Source organism: Thermobia domestica, chromosome 10, assembly GCF_964235325.1.
Source record: "Thermobia domestica chromosome 10, izTheDome1.hap1.1, whole genome shotgun sequence".
NCBI classification, from domain to species: domain Eukaryota; kingdom Metazoa; phylum Arthropoda; class Insecta; order Zygentoma; family Lepismatidae; genus Thermobia; species Thermobia domestica.
In genome coordinates, this window is record NC_137463.1 from 87,867,502 (window position 1) to 87,887,837 (window position 20,336).

The following is a 20,336-nucleotide window of genomic DNA, read 5'->3' on the forward strand; positions in this document are numbered from 1 at the left end:
ACGAGAGAAGCAATTTGTGTGTGCTGCGCATGCGTAGTACTGAAGTGTATTGTTATTTTCACACTAGATTGGTACCAGGGGTGTGTCTCCAAGAGCGACCTTTGGAGAATGTGTATACCTGCTCTAACCGAAGTGCCCAAAAGGCTCGGCGCCAGGGTAAGAAAGCTAGCAAGAACAAGAGAGAGTGTGTGTACCTAAATGAACCTCTATCTTCCTTTGTTTATATTTTTTTTAGTCTTTATTAATATTTTTCTGCACTGATTTTAATAATAATAATAATAATTTCGACTTAACCTAAAAGTTTTACTTAGTATGTTAATGAAATACTTTGTGATTGACCATACTGCAACACTGCAGAAAAAAAAAGAATATCAGAACAGTCTAGAAAATAGAGGAGCGAAACGCAAGCGGAAATTTATTATTGTACAGGAACAGTAAGTGTGTAATATTATAATATAGAAATAAGTGAAATATTTGTTTTGGGAAAACCTCATATACCTAATTTTCATTTGGCATTGGTCAAGTTTAGGCTAAGAACCTTTTGTAAAATTTTCGGGCATGGTTCAATATTTTTGATGGCTAAATGTTGAAGTTTTTCTATACGGATCCACAGATTGTAAAATGTACAGAAAAATTTCGAGTGTCTTTAATTTGCACATTTTATGTCAAGAACAGAACTCAACCAACCCCTGCGGGACTTCTAACCCGTTCCTCCTCCTACTACTACTACCACTATTTATACTATGGATCCGTATATTAAAACTGCACTAAAATGTGTTTATAAGGAACGAATTTCTGCATGCAGCGGAATTAAATACTAAGTAATACAGCTGTTAGCTATTTTAAAGTGCAGGGTTACTAGTGTAAGATCAGAACAAGTGCTTTACGACGGTTAATATAAGGTGCATGTAAAAGATGACAGTATATACTGTTTCCTGCCGAAAGAGTATTTCTGCACAGTGTACAAGAGCGTTATTTCATATGTACAATTCTAGCATTACTAATGTGAAACCTTTGCATGTGCTATAGGAACTCGTATTACTACGAAAACTCGAGTGTTTTCACTACCTTTCTTTACGGCTCACCCAAAGTTAATTTAGTCTAGGTTAGTGTAGGATTATTGGATTTGGTGGGCCAGTACTCTTTGCGTAAAATTTGTACTTTCTTTGTATATTTTCTGTGTTTTTGATGGTTTAGGCTAGGTTAATTTATGTTATGTGAATACTTAGTATTTACCCTTAAATAAAGGGGGCCGCGGTGGCTCAGTGGTAGAGCGTGCATGGGGTCCCGGGTTCAAACCCTGCTCCCACCAAGTGAACCTTGGGGTGGACAAACACCGTGTGCGTGGGTTTTCTCGGGGTTCTCCCGTTTCCTCGTACTTTCTTCATTCCACCATTTCATTCATTTCTCATAATCACCGTCTCCTCTAGCCTAATCGTGGGACGTAAAACTCAAAGATTTCATTTTTTACCCTTAAAGAACATCAATTCATTTCTCCTGTAGAAATGGTGATTTTTAACCAGGTTTTGGCCCCCCAGTTCCAAAATTATCCCTGTATTTTCATTATGACAGATAATGCATAAAAAATAGTGCGTATTACACGAACATGAAAAACATAACATAGTAAAGCTACATTTTTGTCCGGGTTAAGTTCTAAAGTTGGTCGTCCGTTTCTGGTAAAATTTTGAAAATTTACCGGGAAGAAATGAGTGATTACCTTGTTTGTGTGCTTGATAATGTATAGGGAGAGCGAAAGTTGTGTTTATTTTCTTATATAAACGTTTGGAAACATTGAACTATTTGGCAAGCGGAGAAAACTACTTGGCGCAAGGTTACTTCATGGTAGGGAAATGGGAATGTAATGAACATTTGTTTTGTAAACATGGCTAGTGATAATCAGGAATATCTATTAAAAGTAAGTAAAAGTTATGGCTTAATAAATCTAAAAATAAATTGTAGAAAGTGCGGTAAGCAAATAGCTGTAAAGAAACGTGAGAAAGTTATACTTTTTAATGTAACTGTAAGTAAAATAACTAATATGGCGGCAGGGTTCTAGAACACAGGTTCCTCTTCCCATTTAGCTGTAATAAAGACAAAACAACGTGCCCTGCAGGGCTCTAACCCGCCTTTACTCGCTAACGCTCGCTCGACAATACTGTGTGAATTAAATATTAAACTTTGGTACGGAAAGAAACCAATTATTATGCTTTTTAGCCAAAAACTAGGCGGACGACCAACTTCGGAATAAATGTCCTTTTTCCTTTGCTACAGAGGAATAGTAAGTGCGAAGTTACTGGTAAGATTTAACTACTCGTTAAAATATATATATATATATATATATATATATATATATATATATATATATATATATATATATATATATATATATATATATATGAGACAGGAAGAACTAAAGCATAGATTGAACGTAGCAATTTGAAAGAATCCAGTTGATCTCGGAAATGTTTGAAAGGAGTTTTGATAGTCTATTAAGGAGAAAAACTAGGGAAATGGCAGTAAGTACTTCTTTTACAACAGAGATTGACAAACCATTCTCTTGCAGAGGCTGAAACTAATATTAAAAGACTGCAAAATCACTGATCTCCAGTAACTGGTTCTGTTCTAAAGGAAATTGGGTTACTAAGGCCTGGATCAAAGGAAGTAGTAGATAAATCTTTTTAGTATCAGGGAAGATGAAGATCCTAAAGGATGGGAGAAGGTATAATAATGCTTATGCTTACGAATAAGGATTTCACAATCTGTTAGGAATATCGTAAATATCAATTAGCTTCAATTCTTACCTAATCCACTTATTTCATGGCTAAATCCATTGCAAATGGAAAATAAAATCGATCTAAAAAATACTACGTAATGCAAACTACATAGAAATAGCACTTAAACAAGTAACGCATAGAAACAGTATTGAATCAAATAACGGAAAGATTGTAATGAATAATAATAATAATGGGGATAAAAAGGGTAATATTGTGGTATTTAGGAGCAGTAGAAAAAAATGAGAAACAATATACTACCCTATATAAAATTTGGGGGAGGCACTGTGCTCAATGGTAGAGTGCTTACCTCGATGGTGCCTGATTCGATCTCTGCCCACATGAGTTTGTGGTGGACATCATGTTCGTGGGTTTTCTCTTTGTTCTCCCGTTTCCTCCTACATTCCTATTGGACGAATTCCTTCATAGGTGGCCTATCGTAGGACGTAAAAGTAAAATATTTTATTGTTTGAAAAATATAAAGCCTGTTATCGTTTCAAATGTGATATATATAATCGTTTTATTCATTCTTTAATAAAATACACAGATTTTCGAAAACTTAAGTTTTTTTGAGAAAAGTTGGTTCAACGATAGAATATTTGAAGTAAATTGCATAATGCGAAATTCGAGGTATCCTCGGTACCAAAGACAGAACGCAGCCACCTTAAACTGTGGAACCTCAGCTCATATGGTACGAATAAGGAGTCGAAACGTCTAAGTTGGACCGAAGACGCTTCCGTAAGAAGGACGTAAGGAGTACATAGAGTTTCAATTGTCATGGTTTTCAGTAAGCCAAGAAGAACGTGGGTTATGAAAATTGATCGTTGATGCGAATAACAATAGTACTGTTCGTATTGCCAAGCAGCAGGATTCAATTATGGGCGTTTGTTTGCGGCAATGAACGTTCAGCTTTTAAACCGTAAAATGACTCAATCAAATAGGTAATTAAAGTATTATTCTCGCAGTTCTAGTGCATAATTTAAATTTTAATTTATTTTGCTTCTCTTATAGACTTTCAAACAATGGCACTAACTCAAAAAGCTAGCGGCTACGATACACGTGATGACGGACCTGGCTTTGTAGGCATTCGCTTTTGTCAAGAGTGGTAAGTAGCTTTGTATTTCAGAAGTTAGAAATATTCAAGAAACAATTTTGTTCATTTGTTTTAGGTTTCTGCGTATAGTTCCGGATATCTTGCAATGAAAATATTTTGAAGCAAGTATCTAGGATTGGAACAAGGTTATTTATCTACTATTATGTGTAATACAAGTACACGGTGTTTAAATGGTCAAGTTTGAATATGCCTTCCTTTAAATAGTCACGAGCTCGAAGAGAGTGTTTCTATTTCTATCATATCCTCACAGCTTTGTCACTATTTTAATTTCCAGAGCTGTGTTAGGTACTCCCTGTTTGTACGTCGCAGAAAATAATTCGGTAAGGTTAGCTCCGATGACCTCTACGGTCAATGGAGATCAACAGATGTAGAAGCACAGCTTTCGATAAATTGTTGATGACTTGTAGTTGGCAGTTGTGCCATGTAATTTGTGGCACTTGCAACCTTATATTTGTAAGACTTTATCGTTGCAACTCAGAAATAATTGACTAGTTTGTGGTTGTAGTACTCAGCTGTCACTTTATGCTGACCGCTGTACTATGTTAGATTAAAAGAAAAAAGGCAAGCTAGAACCAATTACATATGCATGTATTACTGTATGGGACTTCAATTTATGCAAGGAGATTTCTTGTAAAACTTTCTGATTTTCGTTGTAGTATGCTTTTATTTATTGACAAAACTGTTAACTGAAAAGAGCTTTGTATGATACGAACAGGTACTCCTAAAAATCATTTTCCTCCTTTGTACTTGTTGACAGGTCATTCAAAGAACGCGGTTGCAAGTCACTTTTAAAAATTTCTATCTTTCGACTAATGATGCGATTAAGATTGAATTGAATGGCCCATTCGACGAGTAGACTCCTAAGGACTGATCAGTGGCATTCGTAATGTTAGTAACACGTGGCATTGGAGATAATCGTACGGATAGTCTCTTGTTTGTATCCTGGTTACTATCAGCACACATAGTCATTTTCACAGTTTCCTTAATACTGTGATGATTATACAGTCACTGACAAAAGTTCTTTCCGTTTGATGAAATTAGATTCGTAAATAAGTTCAGAATGGAAGGACAATTTGAGTACAGTTTTCAGTAAATTAAAAATACTACAATTTTCTGTACTTAACCATTACCACTATTCCCAAAATACTAGCCATATCACCGTTATTCCCAAAATAAATTGTACCAAGCGGAAAGAACTTTTGTCGCTGACTGTACGTGAATTGGTAAAGCATATTTTTGTAATGTTCCAATTTCTGTTAACGTCTATAGCGGAATCATTAAGGATCGATGTCCTGGTAAAGAGACCAACAGTACTATCAGGGTTCGATATTTGAAGTACGGTGGTAGTAGTCTTACACTTGAGAATTCGAAAAAAAAAAAATATGTCCTTCATTGTCAGTTACTGTTTATACGTGTGTAAGAGTTAGAAATAAGAGAAATTGATCACGACATGCAAAGGAAACTATAACAATGAAAGAAAGAAATAGTTGAGGGGCATATGTAATTTAAATGATGCAAATTGGGATTTTAAATGATGCAATTATGTGAGTGGTGGCGATGGATAAGTAATGAGCTATAGAATCGTGTACTACCGTGTGTTTTGTCTCAAAGTGTGGCCAAGCCGGTGTATGACGTCATACTTCTAAGACGGCCGCTAACGCCGACATCGATGTCTTTTTAACGCTACACAGTCTAAAGTTCTCAACCGATTTTCTTGGGAAGTGTCTCATTTTATTTCTTCTGGTTGCTGCATGTGCCTTTTTCATAGATATTTGCCAAATAAATAGTTTCACTACTTCAAAAATTAAGAAAACTATCAAAACTGAGATAAAATTAAATCGCTTTTTCTAACTTCAATAGGTATACCCACTAAACTAGCGAATGGGTTTTAATAAGTGTCTCATTTTTCTCCATGGCTATTATTTATACATATTGAATAAATATTTGAAAAATAATTATATTTATGTACAAATTTAATAAAAGTCGGCAAAATGTTAAAATTGAGTGTTTTTGAAAGATATGCAGTCAAATATCGACAATGAAAATGGTGTAAGGTATAAAATGTTAACGAATCATTATGCTGATAAATACCTTTAAACGTTTCCGATTATAGAGTAATTTATTCTCGTATTGTAGTGGACCACTTCCTTATTGCTGTTAAAAAAAAAGATACGCATCCAATTAAACAAAAATAAAAATAGTAAACATGCTGGGTTGCAAAAGCAAAACAAGTAATAAAATACTTCAAATACACAAATAAATCCTTTTTATTATTACAGAATTGTTTAGAAAGGAAACTAGTAATAGAAATTCGACTTATGAGTCCTTATCTGAATCCGACAGTTGAATTTGATCGTTATTTTCACAGTTGTCACAATGCTCTTCTGCTCCACATTTTCTCAGTTCTGTACATCTAAGTATTTGAACACGGCATTCGTAATTGACACAATAAGAAAGCACATCGTCCTTTGACACAATCGCAATGCACCGATTTTAAAATAGCTTCTGGAGAGCATGGTACATGACTCATGGTAGGAAAATACTCATTTCCCCTCCTTTACACAAATTTTAGCTTGTGATAATTCCGTGCCCTCCGTTATTCGTGTTACCTATATCTGAGTTTAATAAGACTGAAAAACTATCCTATCGAAGTGCTTTTTTGCAGAACTTGAACAGGAACTGTGTAAGGTTATTTTTTGGAAGTTTTATTTTAAACTCTGAATTTTTGAACCCGTATTTTGTATCTTTTTGTGTGTGTGTGTGTGTGTGTGTGTCTGTCTGTCTGTCTGTCTCTGTCTTTCTACTTACCTACCTACCTACCTGAAACGATTACACCGTCCTTTTTCTATTTATTTATTAAAACTCCTTTTCGTATTTATAGGTATTTAACTTGTACATTGTGTTGTTTACATTCGTATATAGGTATAACCAAATGAAATGGAAACACTAGAATGAAGGAACATCTAAGGGAATCTAGAGAAAACAAAGAAGTCATTTCTTGGTTGTCTAAGCATCTACAAAAATCTATACATCAGTACGTTATACTGCGTTTCATCTTTAATCGAAAGAATCTCATTTGAAGCCTATTTCATTAGAACAAACAAACAAGCAAAAAGGGCAGCACTGAAAAATGCAATTGGATAAATACTGGGATAATATTATTACAGATTTTATCCACAAAAATTATATAACCACTAATTAGTATAACTCATTTACTTTCATTTTACAATATTTAGTTCTTACATATAAAAAAGGAAAATCAGTAAAATTTACCAATTTGGTAATTGAAATATGAATATGGTAACATTAGACTTAAGAATTTGTTCGAAGATGTCACCTGTTTGACTTATAAATATTGTTTTCTTAAATGGGATAAATACTTCAAAGACCCATACTTTGAAGAAATTGAAATTTTGCAAGAGTTGTAATATAAAGACATTAAAATAGTGTACTGGTGATTTCGGTAAGGTGCACCGTAGGTATAAATTGATTTTTTTTTAATTGAAAATGGATAATTGATCTTCGCCTTTTATTGCAATTGGTATATCCGTTATTGCGATTACGTGTTGGTATCTGTAGTTTAACCTTTAAACGCGTATTGACGCAACCCTGTGTCATGGCTTTAAACCTTCATAGCTAAGCCCCTAATTAAGGCACGAAGATAATTTTGGTATCAATGTGTTTGCAAAGGATGAAGCTTTCCAAGGATATGCATTTTATGTATGTGAGGGGTACCACGGAAGAGGGAGGGGAGGTTAAAATTTGTGTTTTTTCTTTCGATAAGTTTCTTTTGGGCGCATCCCCCCTTCCTCTATGGGTGTAAAATCATAAAAATCCGTATGAGAAACAATGAAGTAGCCAATTACACGCCAATACTCTGCAAAAGTACTTGTTGGTTATGTGTGTGGAATGGGGGAGGAGGGGGCAAGTTGGCCAATTTTTTTAGTCATTTTTTATTTTCCAAATTCTTTTTTTTTTAATATTTTTTCCGGATTTTTCTCTATCTTCTTCTACGAATAAAGCGGGAATTGCACAAGTGTTACCTCTTTGAAATGTGTGATCCATAAGCTTCCTAACAATGTATGAATCCCGACTCTGTGATAATTAAGGGGTGGGGTCAACAGGACTGACAACGTGAAGGTCTGCAACCGCCCTTCGAAAATGATATACATGGCATTTTTATTAGGAATTTGGTTCTGAATTTTTATCTCGCTTTTTATTGCAGAAATGATTAAAATTTTTGCATATTAGTCAAAAGTGTATTGCCTATACATGAGCTTCATTTTGTCAGCGAAAGGTGATTGTAACAGTTGTCAGGGTCTCCCAAATTCTATTTTTTTTTTTTTTTTTCATATTTCTTCCGGATTTTTTTCACTTCTTCGTTTTCTGCGAATAAAGCAGGAATTAAACAAACGTTGCCTTCTTAGGAGATGTGACCCATAAATTTTCGTGATAATTAGGGGGGTCACTAGGGCCCATAACGTGAGAGTCTACGATTTCGTCAAAATCCCTGGCCGGCGTTTAAAGGTTAAAAATATTTCATTACTTTCCGTGGAGTTACAGCATCTTAGCATGTGACCGACTGTTTGCATAGGCTGATACAAGGATGTTTCCTACTACTGAAGCAGGACAATCGAGTATTTTGTCCGAAGTAGTTAGACAATTTGAAAAGTTTTGGTCGTCAGAGGAACGCGTTAAATTTATATAAATTAGATTATATGTAGGCCAGCGTTTCCCAACCTTTTTCAACTTGCGGCACACTACGGGTGTAACTTGAATTCTCGCGGCACACTCATAGATATTATTATTATTATTATTATTATTTGCAAATGTAAAATACCATGGTAATTTTTTTCTGTGATTACTGATCTTCTCACCGAGATGAAAGCTCGATCACTGGTTTTCCCCTATGCTAATTCATCATGCTTATTTTTTATTCTAATTTTAAAAAAGAAAACAATTGCAATGAAATATAGGACTCAGATTTTTAAAAATACCCTTTCCTTTTCGAAAACTGTATCCAACCTTTCACTAAGAACGAAGATCACAAAATAACAAACGAACAAACAAATGTCTTGTACTATTAACTTTGCTGTTTTAACCAAAACCGGTGCATATTATTGCAATCACACAGCTTGCGATGCGTCGAAGTCAACACACAGCTGTTGAACAAAGTGTTGTTCTGTCATTCATGTGTGAATGAGTGTTCTACGAACGTTCACTTAACGCGTACCGTACAAGTGCTTCCATTTCTCGGTGTTAGTATGACTCAGCTGCTAACCGTGGAAATGTATACGAGCCGAAATACTGTCTGCTACACAGTAATAGATTTAGAATATTATATTACAATTGCATTAATTTTTCCATGGTAGAAATTCATAGTAATGTGAAATACAAAAATATACATTTTTCCCTATGTCTTGCAATTTGGTTGCTATAGAATTAATAATTTTGTTTCAATTTCCTCGCGGCACACCGGTTGGGAAACGCTGATGTAGGCGAATGGTTAGCACGCGTACCTTTCTTGCGCGTAGTCCTGAATTCTAATACTAGTGGATGAAATTCTCGGTGCTGATCTGGTCGAATCACTGTTTGAGACTGCTTGAATGTAAAGCTAGTAAAGCTAGCAATTATGTACCACAACCAGGTGAACATGTGTCGACCACAGCACTTCATGGGGTACAGCTTCCACGAAATTTCAGTTTTTATTAATTGTAATTTTTTTCTATTTACAGTAACAATATGCTTTACCCGAAAGAAGATAAGGAAAACAAAGTCCTACTTTATGCAGTAAGTATAGTAATGAATAAGGTTAAATTAACGTAATTCAAAAGAAGGTAATATTTGAGAGTCAGATCTTTGTATATAATATTCGTTGAAAATCAGTATACCAAATTTAATATTAGTATATGCTAAATGTCAATGAAGTATGTAGAGAAGGTATCAGGTAGAACTGTAGGCTTTGAATTTGATCAAAGAGCTCAAATAAGTAACACATTTATGCTACATGAAAATGCTGATATATACACAATATTATGCCGTGATGATGAAAAGTACTCTGTAACGAACTCGCTTTAGAATTTATTTATTATTTTTTTTTAAGTTATTATATTACAATAAAGTTTGTATTCGTTTACCATTAGTCGCTTCGAAATTTTGCAAAACTAATTGTGATTTATTCAAATAAACAAGAGCTCTTATCTGTAACATCATGAAGATTAATTTCAGAAACAGATTTAAGGCATATTTCTCCTTCTTGAGTGTGACTGATAAGTTTCATTGCTAAACTGATTTCGTATTATAGAGGTTTGTTATTGTAGTAAATCTTGAAAATTAAAAATAGAACAACTGATTTATGACTAATTTGTATGATCCTTTTCACTCTTCTTGTCCTGTGATGAAAATTTTTTGTCGCTTTGCACCGATAGAAACTATTTCTTGAATACTTTCTTCACAAATTGATACACACGGAATAAACCGCACCATTCTTGTGATTAAATAACAGTCTTGTGCTGGGTACAAATGCAATACTGGTGGCCCCGCGTAACGTAGTCGCTGACGCTCTCGTCTTCGGTGCGAGCGCTCCCGGGTTCGATTTCCGGTGGAGGCACTTGGTCGAAAAAGTGTAAACGCTTTTTCAAGCCAGCCACCCTGAATGATGTTTGCCTGGGTTTTCCTCATTCACACCAGGCAAATGCCAGGGTGGTGCCTAAATTATACATCCCAGGCCGCTTCCTTCCTTTCCTTTCCCCGGATAGTGTGCTCACCGAGAGACGTCATCCTTCAAACGTGACGGGCTAAATGGCTTTAGATGCGGAACACCCAGATGTCTAAATCCTAAATCCAATAATGTATTGAAAAGTCTCCCGTAAAACCAGTTCGTTGAACTGAACCATCCTCTTCTTGTTTCAAACGCTTCAGAAACTAGAATAAATTAAGAACAGCTGGCGAAGAGATTCAGGTAGGCAGAAAGCTGAATCATGAACCCTTAAAATTGAATAAATCCCTATTACAAGTTTTATTTTTCAGATAGTCCTCACAAGTTTTCCCGCTTTTACGCATATGTCAAACACTTCAATCTTGCTTCATTCATTTTGTAATCCTTTCTATTCTTTGTTATATTTCGCTGAAGGCTTGTTAACAGTTCAATACTATTTGTTACAAAGTGAAATATTCGCCTTGATCGTCTTTACTGGAACGAGGATATTTATTTTATCCATAACTATTTTGACTACTATGTATCCAGCAAAATTTACTTCAAGATTCGTACATTTTTACAAGAATTTTGAAATCGTTTGTTTCTAAGTTATCTGTGTCGTATATCTTCCTTTATTTTTATGTAAACAAAACAATAAATACTTTTCAAGAATTTATACTAGTACATTTTTTTTTTTTTTCATTGTGTAATGTATTTGTGTATGTGACAAAGGAGAAAAACATGCCGTCTTTAAGATAGAACAAATCACACGCAAAACTTCAAGGAAAGAATAGAATGATGTATTTAACGCTGACATGGGTAAACTTTACGGAGGTAAGTTGGAATGGAGGATTATAGGATGATTTTTTTCCTGATCTTTTGAAGAGGAAGGCTTTGAATAGTGGACTTATATTCTCTTAGGACAGGCGAATTATTTTTGTAAAAATTTTAAATACTTAGTTTGAAGTAATTTTGAACAAATAACGTCACTACATGAATTTTTCTCCGTGAAGTTTTACAGGAATATATGTACGAGGGGTGTTTTTTGTTTCAACCTCCGCTAAGCTACCAGACAAAGGACCATGTAAGATTACGAAACAAACAAGACAAAACTGCTCATTGGACGTTACCCACACTCCACGCTGATAGGCAGACTCAGTCGTTCAGTCGTTATGGAGTAGCGAGCTTTAAAACATGAAGTGCAACTGAAGTGCCCGCCAAGAGTTTTGATTCGTACAGGCGACGAACTTCAAATTTCAAGGAACTCATCAGACAATTCAGAAATCGTAATCTACGCCTTTCACGAACCATATGATTCACGCATTCAGCAAGGTCGTCTTCCGCCACAGTTTTTCATCCTTAGCCGCCCTCGTCATGTACATCGGAAAGTCCTTTAAACTTTGTGCAGCAATCGTGGAGACAACCATCACTTACAAAATTCCTACCGTAATCCTTACTCGTTTGACGATGAGTTGTGGCTGTATTATGTCCTTCCGGGTCGAGCAATCGAACTACATCATGTAGCTTACACCTGGCGGGCGCTTCGATCTTGCTACTCCATAATGATTGAACGGAAGAGTCTGTCTATTGGGTGATGAGGGGTACGATATCCAATGAACAGTTTTATCTTATCCCTGTTTCGTCATCTCGCGTGGTTCACCTCTAGTGGCTCAACGGAGATTGAAAAAACAAATAGCCTTCGTTTGTATGTATAATATTTTTGATTATTATAACAAAAGATGTTCCACAAACTACACAAACATTTACACATAAGAATTCGAAAGTTCTGTAGATGTATTTAACGGTTAGAATAATACAATTGAAGGGTAAGGGAAAAAAAGAAGGAATGTCACAAAACTGTATTTTCGAGAAAACGACGTTTTAATATTGAAAACCGCTTACAAAATGAATAGGATTAGTCAAATCTTTTGCCCCTTTCCTTGGACATTTTTACACCTACGTTGTAAGGCATATACAGTCAAATAGTACCAAGAGTCACCAACAGATAGGGCAAAGCAGCGGTTAAAGCACACACATTGACATTCCTTGTTTTTTTCCCCTTACCCTTCAATTTATTCTTAATTCCGTATGTTAAGAATTTTGTCTTAATATATTTTCTATAGTGTTTCGTCTTTCTTTTCAGTGTCGGAACTGTGATTACAAACAACTAGCAGACAGCAATTGCATATATGTAAACAAAATCATGCATGAAATTGAGTAAGTATTATATATTTTGGTAAAAGTGGATCACTTTCGACAATATTAAGATCTGGATAATACAATATTGATGTAATTCACATATTTGTAAAGACATTTTTTTTGATGACCTATCTTTATATAAATAGACAAATGACTTCACTAACACTTTTTCACACATTCTTAGGACATCAATGTACTTTTATCATCTCTTCTATTACATCTGAGACCCCTCTCATGGCTGTGTAGTTAGTGTACGCATCTTCGGCTGGGAGACCTAGGTTCGATTCCCGGTGGAAGCTCATGTGGTTTGAATCCAGCATCAAGCTGTAGATCAATATTTCATATAGCCCGGTGCTGAAAAGTACACTAAACTCCAAATGAGCTAACCAATTTATTACATGTGAACGATTGTGGAGAACGGTTCTTCCTGCTGCTATGGCCACAGATCAACAGTATAAAGATGCCTTCATCGTTGGAAACTTTGAGGACACGGAGACATCCTTTTAAATTTCGCAAATTAGAGATATTTGGAGCAAAGTCAGGCAAATACGATGGGCGCTTCGGTATTTGAAATCCTGCTTTCCGGGTGATAGCTTGCAATACATCAGATATATAGATGGCTTGGAGCATTGCTCTAAAGGAACAAAACACAGTATTGCACTACTCTTACATATTTCTGTCTCTGATAAATGTCCAGCACCCAGCGACAGTTCATGTTTTGAAATTCAAATGTTCAGTTAAAATGGAATCATTGCTGCCACATGATATCCCAACATCTACTAGCGCTTTAAGATATGCCGTTGGTCATTTCGAATCAGTTCTTTCACACATGGATGTTAATGGTGTCCAGAACGGCGTGCATTATAATACGACTGCCATCACGGTATCATTTCTTAATGGAGTATTCTTAGGCATTCTCACTTAAAGTCTGGGTCGTCAAGCTTTCAAGCAGAGATATGTTACCGCTCATTTTCTCCATTTTATTGTTGATGCCATCATGCCCTGCAAATGCATCTGTGAAAACAAAAATAAATAAGGGAGGTCTGGTCGTTAAACACATTACTTGCAAACTTTAGCCTAAATACACATTAGTTTTGAAATTTGGCGGTCAATGATGGGGGAGAGGGGTTCCCGACGCGATTTTTTTGATTTCCCTTGTATATAACATTACATGTTTTTATATGTTTAAAATCAATCTAAGCATTTCGTTATAGTCTTTCTGCTCTATTTCGTTAAAACGGTTTAAATAAAGTGTATTAATATTTGAATAGTCAGCCCAAAAATATCAACTATTTCGTCATCCCATAATATCAGTTTTTTCAAAATAGAAGAATTTGATCTACTTGCAATGCTGAAACTCGATTAACAACGATTGCACACTAGAAATCGATTTTCCGTCAGGGTATTACCTTTTTTACGCCACTGAACTAATTTTTTTATTAACTGAAAAACATCCGAGTTGGCTAAATGTTTATTCCTATTTGATTATGTATTAAAGAATATATTATGTAAATTGATGTTAACTAAACAGTCTCTTTCGTATGTTTCAGTGAGTTAACTCATATCGTGTCCGATGTCATATCTGATCCTACCTTGCCAAGGACAGAGGAACATCCATGTCCGAAATGTAATCACAGGGAAGCTGTATTCTTCCAAGCACAAACCAGAAGAGCTGAAGTAAGTATGATTTAAGTATATTGATTGCTTCCCTCAAGCCTTTGGTTCGCTGTACGCTATAGGTTAAAATCATGATTAATTAAAAGTTTTAATTGTTTACATTTAACTTCTTTTTTTTAAAAACCGATTTAACTTGAGGTTGCACAAATAGGGTTACGGCGTTTTAATGGCCTGTTAACGATTTTCATGTGGATTGGCGTTAAAGCTTGTTAAATACCGCACTGTCTTGAAGGTAAACAGTAAGAATTGTCATTTATGGATTTTATAGAAAACTCCGATAGAATATTATTTACTGTAGCGATTGATGTTGAAACTGGAAGTCATCGGTTTTTACCACTCCTAGTTTGAATAGAAGGATAAAAATCAAGATGTAACTTATTCTTGGGACACTGAAGCCATATATCTCTAACTCACACCGGTTTTGCAGTATGGAAAACAATATTAAAACCGGAAATGATAGTAGATTTCATAGGGAAGAGATCGAGACAGGCACTTGTAATGCGAGACAAAGCAGTCTTAGTTTCGTCTTGAGTATTGAAAGAAAGTACTAAGTTTATTTTTATTCAAAATTCATGTATTGTTAAGGTACACATATGATAATGAAATGGTTATCGTCAGATGACCACAGTCATTGGTGTATGCAGGGAAGAAAGGAGACAAATGCCAATTGCAATCACTTGATAAATCGAAAATGTTTCAAACAGCACACAATTTTGAGTTGGGATTCTATACATATTATCCTCTTTCGTCAATTTAATTACTCGAATAACATGTTGCCAGCGTATTCCCGAACTTAATTTTGTAAAATAAAGATATATATGACCTCAACTTTCTAAAATTATTTTACACACAGTTCAGGAATTCTCTACGGAAATACATGTTAAATATTTCTTGCTGTTTTACTGCAACCACTCGTATAAGTAATGATACCGGCTCTTCTTTCAAACTGAGGGCAAGATCTTCAGATTGAAAGAAAGTATAGCCTGGAATTCTAGAATAGGATAGGGCAAGATCATGGAAAGATGAAGAGCATCACATTAAATCAGAGAATTGGTTATAACTATCAAGATATTAAAAGCGTGTAATGAACTATATATTGATGTTTCTAGACATCTCTTTTCACTAACCAATAAAAGTGCTTAATTTAACGAAATAAATTTAGATATAATCATGGAGGAGACATAGGTCATGCAGAATAGGGAAAAGGTTATCAAATTTGAAACTTACGTGTAGAATAGTGTACTTACTATGATTAACTTTACCATTTATACTCTGATTTTGCTTTTCTTTTGCCGTTAATTAACTTAGCATTGTTATCTACATAAAGCAGATGTTTCTTCTTTACTATGCGAAATTAGTGCAGATTTTGCGATGTATTTCAAGTCACTTTAAATGTGTTAAAATTAAGATCGTTTCGTAATTTTGAGTTGACTCAATATACGAAATTAGTCATCTCAAGAAAAATGAACTGAATGTAAGTTAGAATGTCTGCTTAATTATGATGACGGTAATAATTTTAGATTTAAAAAAATTCTAGTAACTCATTTAATATATTGGGTCAATTCATAGTTACAAGACAATCTTCATTACAAAAGATTTTAAAATAAGCTGAAATACGGCATAAGTTTTGACTTTATATATATATATATATATATACTAATAACTTTACGTCGAAAACAAGATAAAGAACATTAATACCGAAGGAAAAGCACAATAACAGTGTAAACGCTAATGTCAATCACAATAGAGCATTTAGATTTAGCCAGGACAGAGGGGGCGAGGGCCAAGCTTTCCACGAACTAAGTTTCACTTTTTTTTATTAGTGTACAGTTTATTAAAAAGCCTATAGTTCTGAAACAAAGGTGGGAGGCAGTTGCTCCCCTGTCCTCCCTTTGACGCCACTGGTCAATCATAGTGGACACAATGTTCTGAGGTTTAAATTTGATCCATTTTTTTCTGCATGATTGTATTTAAAATCACGAGTTTCATATTCCTCCACTACAAACACGAAAGCATGAAATTGAGAGTTTTATTTTCAACAGAGAACATTCCGTCTCCAGTTTTCTGCTAAATTGATCTTTAACTGTTTTTAATCTATGGCATAAACTCTATTGGATTATGCGATAAGGTTTGTGCAAAGGAGAATGTTTTTGGTAAAATTTACAACATAAAGGTAGTCATATCTATAAGAAAGAAATATATCCACCTCGTTCTTTCACTTCTATGTAAAAGTAGTTATTGTGAAACATTCCATTCCAAACATTTAGAAACTTTGAAAGAAATTTTAAAAAAAGATGGAAATGATCCCTTTTGAAAATAAGATCCTAAATTTGAGACTATTCATATTGTTAGATGAAAGAGGAAAGTCAGACGTATGAAGCATTTCAACCTTAAAAAATAGTATAAGAAACGAAATACAAAGTGGGATCCAAAGTGCGTGAGATATCGAAGTTTGAATCTAATCTGTGTAGAGATTCAACCCCGGATGGTGCACAGCAAAGATAAGTGCCCTAGCAATTGTATTATAGAGAATTAAGCTGACAGTGAAGTTACGGGAAGCCTGTGTTATAAAGTGTCAATTAAACTTGTAAAGTAAAACGGGAAATAAGCATTTGATCCATTTGAAATAAAGCATTTTGTAGTAATGATTTACCAATATTTGTTAAGATAGTAAATATGATTTTCTGTGTTGAAGACGACAGTCAATGAAGAATACAATGGATACTAAATCAAAAATCGTAAAATTTGCATTACGATTCGATTAAATCCACTTTTTGGTTTCACACAATTTATTTCGATATTATCGAGACTTGTCCCTCGAGACCGTGATGATTTTCATCGACGGAAACCGTCTTGGTTCGGTATCATTTCTACTACCACTTTCGGTTCCAATAGAGTATTAAAGTCGGAGATGAAATCTATCATTATGGTACTGAATCCATATCAAAAAACAACTTCTTGCTTTCTATTACTCTTTTCTTGTTATGGCGATCAGTATTGATACTGGAGATTGTAAATTTCCCCCACTTTTAGTTTGTGTTTGTCTGAATTATTCACTAGGTTTACAGGTTCTATTCTGTTCACCAGGTCAAAAGGTCCAAATAGGTCAAACGAGTCAACTCGCTTCATTCGGGTAAAAGTGCAATATCGATCCAACGGCCGGGCGGTTGAGAATCGGTTTCATTTTCCGAGCTCTATTGTGTACCCTTGTTCTTGTAGCAGTTTCACAGATATTCCCTCCTGAACTGTAATGTTTCTATGAGACACTTTTGAAGATTTAACTGTTCTTACCATATTCAAATGCAGTAAGTTCTGGGTAATGAGTTTTGACTTTCGAATCAGTTAAAATAGAAGTTTTCGAAACCAATTAAGCCACGCACTAGATAAGTAGTATTTAAATATGTTTCTGCCAAATCCGATTAAACTCAAATTTATCCATTTTCAATTTTTTTTCCTACGCTTTCTTTGCTAAATACTATGAACAACTTCGTTTTTTCACATTTCTGTATTTGGGTGATCGCGGCAGTTATTTTGTTTAATAAGTAAATAAATTTGGATGAGAGAAATTTACCTTGCAAGAAAGCAACAACTTACCACAGTTATTGGTGCACTCGGTCTTAGAAGCGAGCAAGCTTCCTTACGTGGGAATCAATTTATCTCAGGTTATAAAATAGTTCATAATCTAATTACCATCATACTAAATTTTGTACAATAAAATTATTGTGTATTTCTGTAATTTGAAGCTAGGAGAAAAGGAGAAGGCGTAGACGTTATTCATAATCAGCAACATTTCATTCGGATTGTCATTTCGGACATATTAACACATTCTGATTGTAAGTTTCAATGTCCAACTTTGCTGTACCCGGTCTATAGATAAATTCTCTCTTATTGTTGAAAGATGGTTCTTAGTGTTACTGTGATTTATGTGTATTTGTATTTACTAATACGCTATGAAAAATGTGTATATATAATACATTAATACGTGTATATATTTATATTACAGGAAGAGATGAGGCTGTATTATGTGTGCACAAATCAGCATTGCACTCACAGATGGACTGAATGATTGTGTTACAAGTTGACATGTGTGTTAAAATTGAGAATGGCGAAAATATGGATTTTTTTTTTCCAAATTACCTAAAACATTATAGTGGAGTATAATGCAGTTAAGGAAGAACATTGGTTTAGTCGAGAGAGTGTGATATCGATGGAGAAATACCCACGTCAGTGATTGTATGTGTAATATGGTGTAATGTATTGTGAAGTGTACCGTTAAATCTTTGTTATTTGAATTTCATTTTAATAAAGGAATTACATTTCTAGTTTCATGTAGATATTGCATTACTCTCGAAACTTGATCCCAATCCGTTACGACAGAAAAATTTAGTACGATTATGAGTGTTAGCATACTTTTTCTATATAAAGATCGAACGAAACATATTTTTTTTGTTGGGTACAACTTAAATAAAAAGGATAATTACCTCTGACGAAACTTAGATTGTTATAGTAGAAATTGCTGTTGTCTGACTTAAGGGTGTATTGTTTGTTTAGTTTTACATACTCTGATTCTCCTGTAGACTAATAAAAATTGGGTTCCTACCGAGAGAAGAACCCGGGGCGTACAAGAACTGTTAGGTATTCGGATGTTTATACGTCAGCATGTGAGATATCTGTAACAAAAATGTCCTTATCATTTAGCAAAATTGCATCTTGAGCATGAGTGGTGAGTCCTAGTAGTTGAGGTACGTAACCCCCCTTAATGCATTGAAATTTAATATGATATAAAATGTTACATAGGTCTATCATGTTACACTTCCTGACTTCTACACGCATAGGGGCACGGTGGCTCAGTGGTAGAGTGGTCATCTCTGGTGCGTGTAGTCCCAGGTTCGATCACAGCTCGCGCCAAGTGGGCTTTGTGGTGGACAAATACCACGTTCGTGGATATCCTCGGGGTTCTCCCGTTTCCTTCCACTTTATTCATTCCACTATTGCATTCATTTCTCATCATTACTGTTTCCTTTAGCCTCGCCGACATGTGCATGGGAAGTAAAACTGAAGGATTTTTTATTTTATTTATTCATTTATTTTATTATTATTAATTAATTATTTTTTTTTTTTACATGCATAGGCCGATTTTTCCTTGAACTCGAGTTGAACGGGAAATTTTCGGTCAAATTTTATTGCATAGAAAACGTCATATCGTGCTTATTTTTAACATTTGAGTGAAAGATTTTTCTTCTTTTTTTTATTCGGAAGTGATCATACTTTATGATTATTTGTTGTAGTTGTCATCAATACGTGAAATATAATAATGGGTTGCATGATTTATGTAATAAAAACAAGAAGAGAGGGAGATTGATTCCCCGTCCTTCGGTAACTGACCTCAACAAACTCGATGAAACAGGATTCAACGAAAAACAACTATACATGCTTCTTATTAACACAACATAATGTAACTTTGGACCCGGTACTGAAGAAAATCAATTTTATATCTTTCCACATCCAGGAAACTTCATTTGTTCAACGTTTGAAAACAGAACTTATTGACTCATTTCTAAGTACCCGATTCTCCGGATCTTTACAAATTTGTTATCACAAAGAACCTGCGCTTTTTTATAGTAATTACTTTGTATAATTGTCGCAGCCGAATTCCTAGAAAAATAGAACAAGAAGTAATTTTTGATTTATATTCCCTCCTAAAGGTCTGGTGAGCCTAAACTTCTTTAAAGTACAATGGAGTTCATTCCAGAAAATTTGAACATTATATCACAATAAGTCACTAATATGAAGCTCCATGTAGCGTGACAAGTACGCAGAAATTACTGAGCAAATGGTTTTATTTATGTTTCGAATTTTATGCTGCTAAAAATTACTT

General features: G+C 34.7%; 1 protein-coding gene across 2 annotated transcripts; it reads left to right on the forward strand.

The window, feature by feature from the left end:
- The first annotated feature begins 15 nt into the window (after positions 1-15).
- Positions 16-18,780, forward strand: Polr2I (RNA polymerase II subunit RpII15). 2 transcript variants are annotated; one of them, XM_081728195.1, is made up of 6 exons: positions 16-156; positions 3,783-3,876; positions 9,621-9,675; positions 12,726-12,799; positions 14,332-14,458; positions 18,462-18,780. In XM_081728195.1, the coding sequence occupies exons 1-6, from the start codon at positions 30-32 to the stop codon at positions 18,522-18,524; spliced, it is 540 nt and encodes a 179-aa protein (XP_081584321.1). In that variant the 5' UTR covers positions 16-29; the 3' UTR covers positions 18,525-18,780. The 2 variants fall into 2 exon arrangements, with proteins under 2 accessions (XP_081584321.1, XP_081584322.1); XM_081728196.1 differs by lacking the exon at positions 16-156 and adding an exon at positions 290-434.
- Positions 18,781-20,336: the final 1,556 nt, after the last annotated feature.

Excerpts from the sequence above, each read along its gene's own strand:
- Polr2I (XM_081728195.1), top strand. The coding sequence starts at position 30 with ATGCGTAGTACTGAAGTGTATTGTTATTTTCACACTAGATTGGTACCA. Across the intron at positions 157-3,782 it reads CCAAAAGGCTCGGCGCCAGG|ACTTTCAAACAATGGCACTA; the intron begins GTAAGAAAGCTA and ends CTTCTCTTATAG. Across the intron at positions 12,800-14,331 it reads AAAATCATGCATGAAATTGA|TGAGTTAACTCATATCGTGT; the intron begins GTAAGTATTATA and ends CGTATGTTTCAG.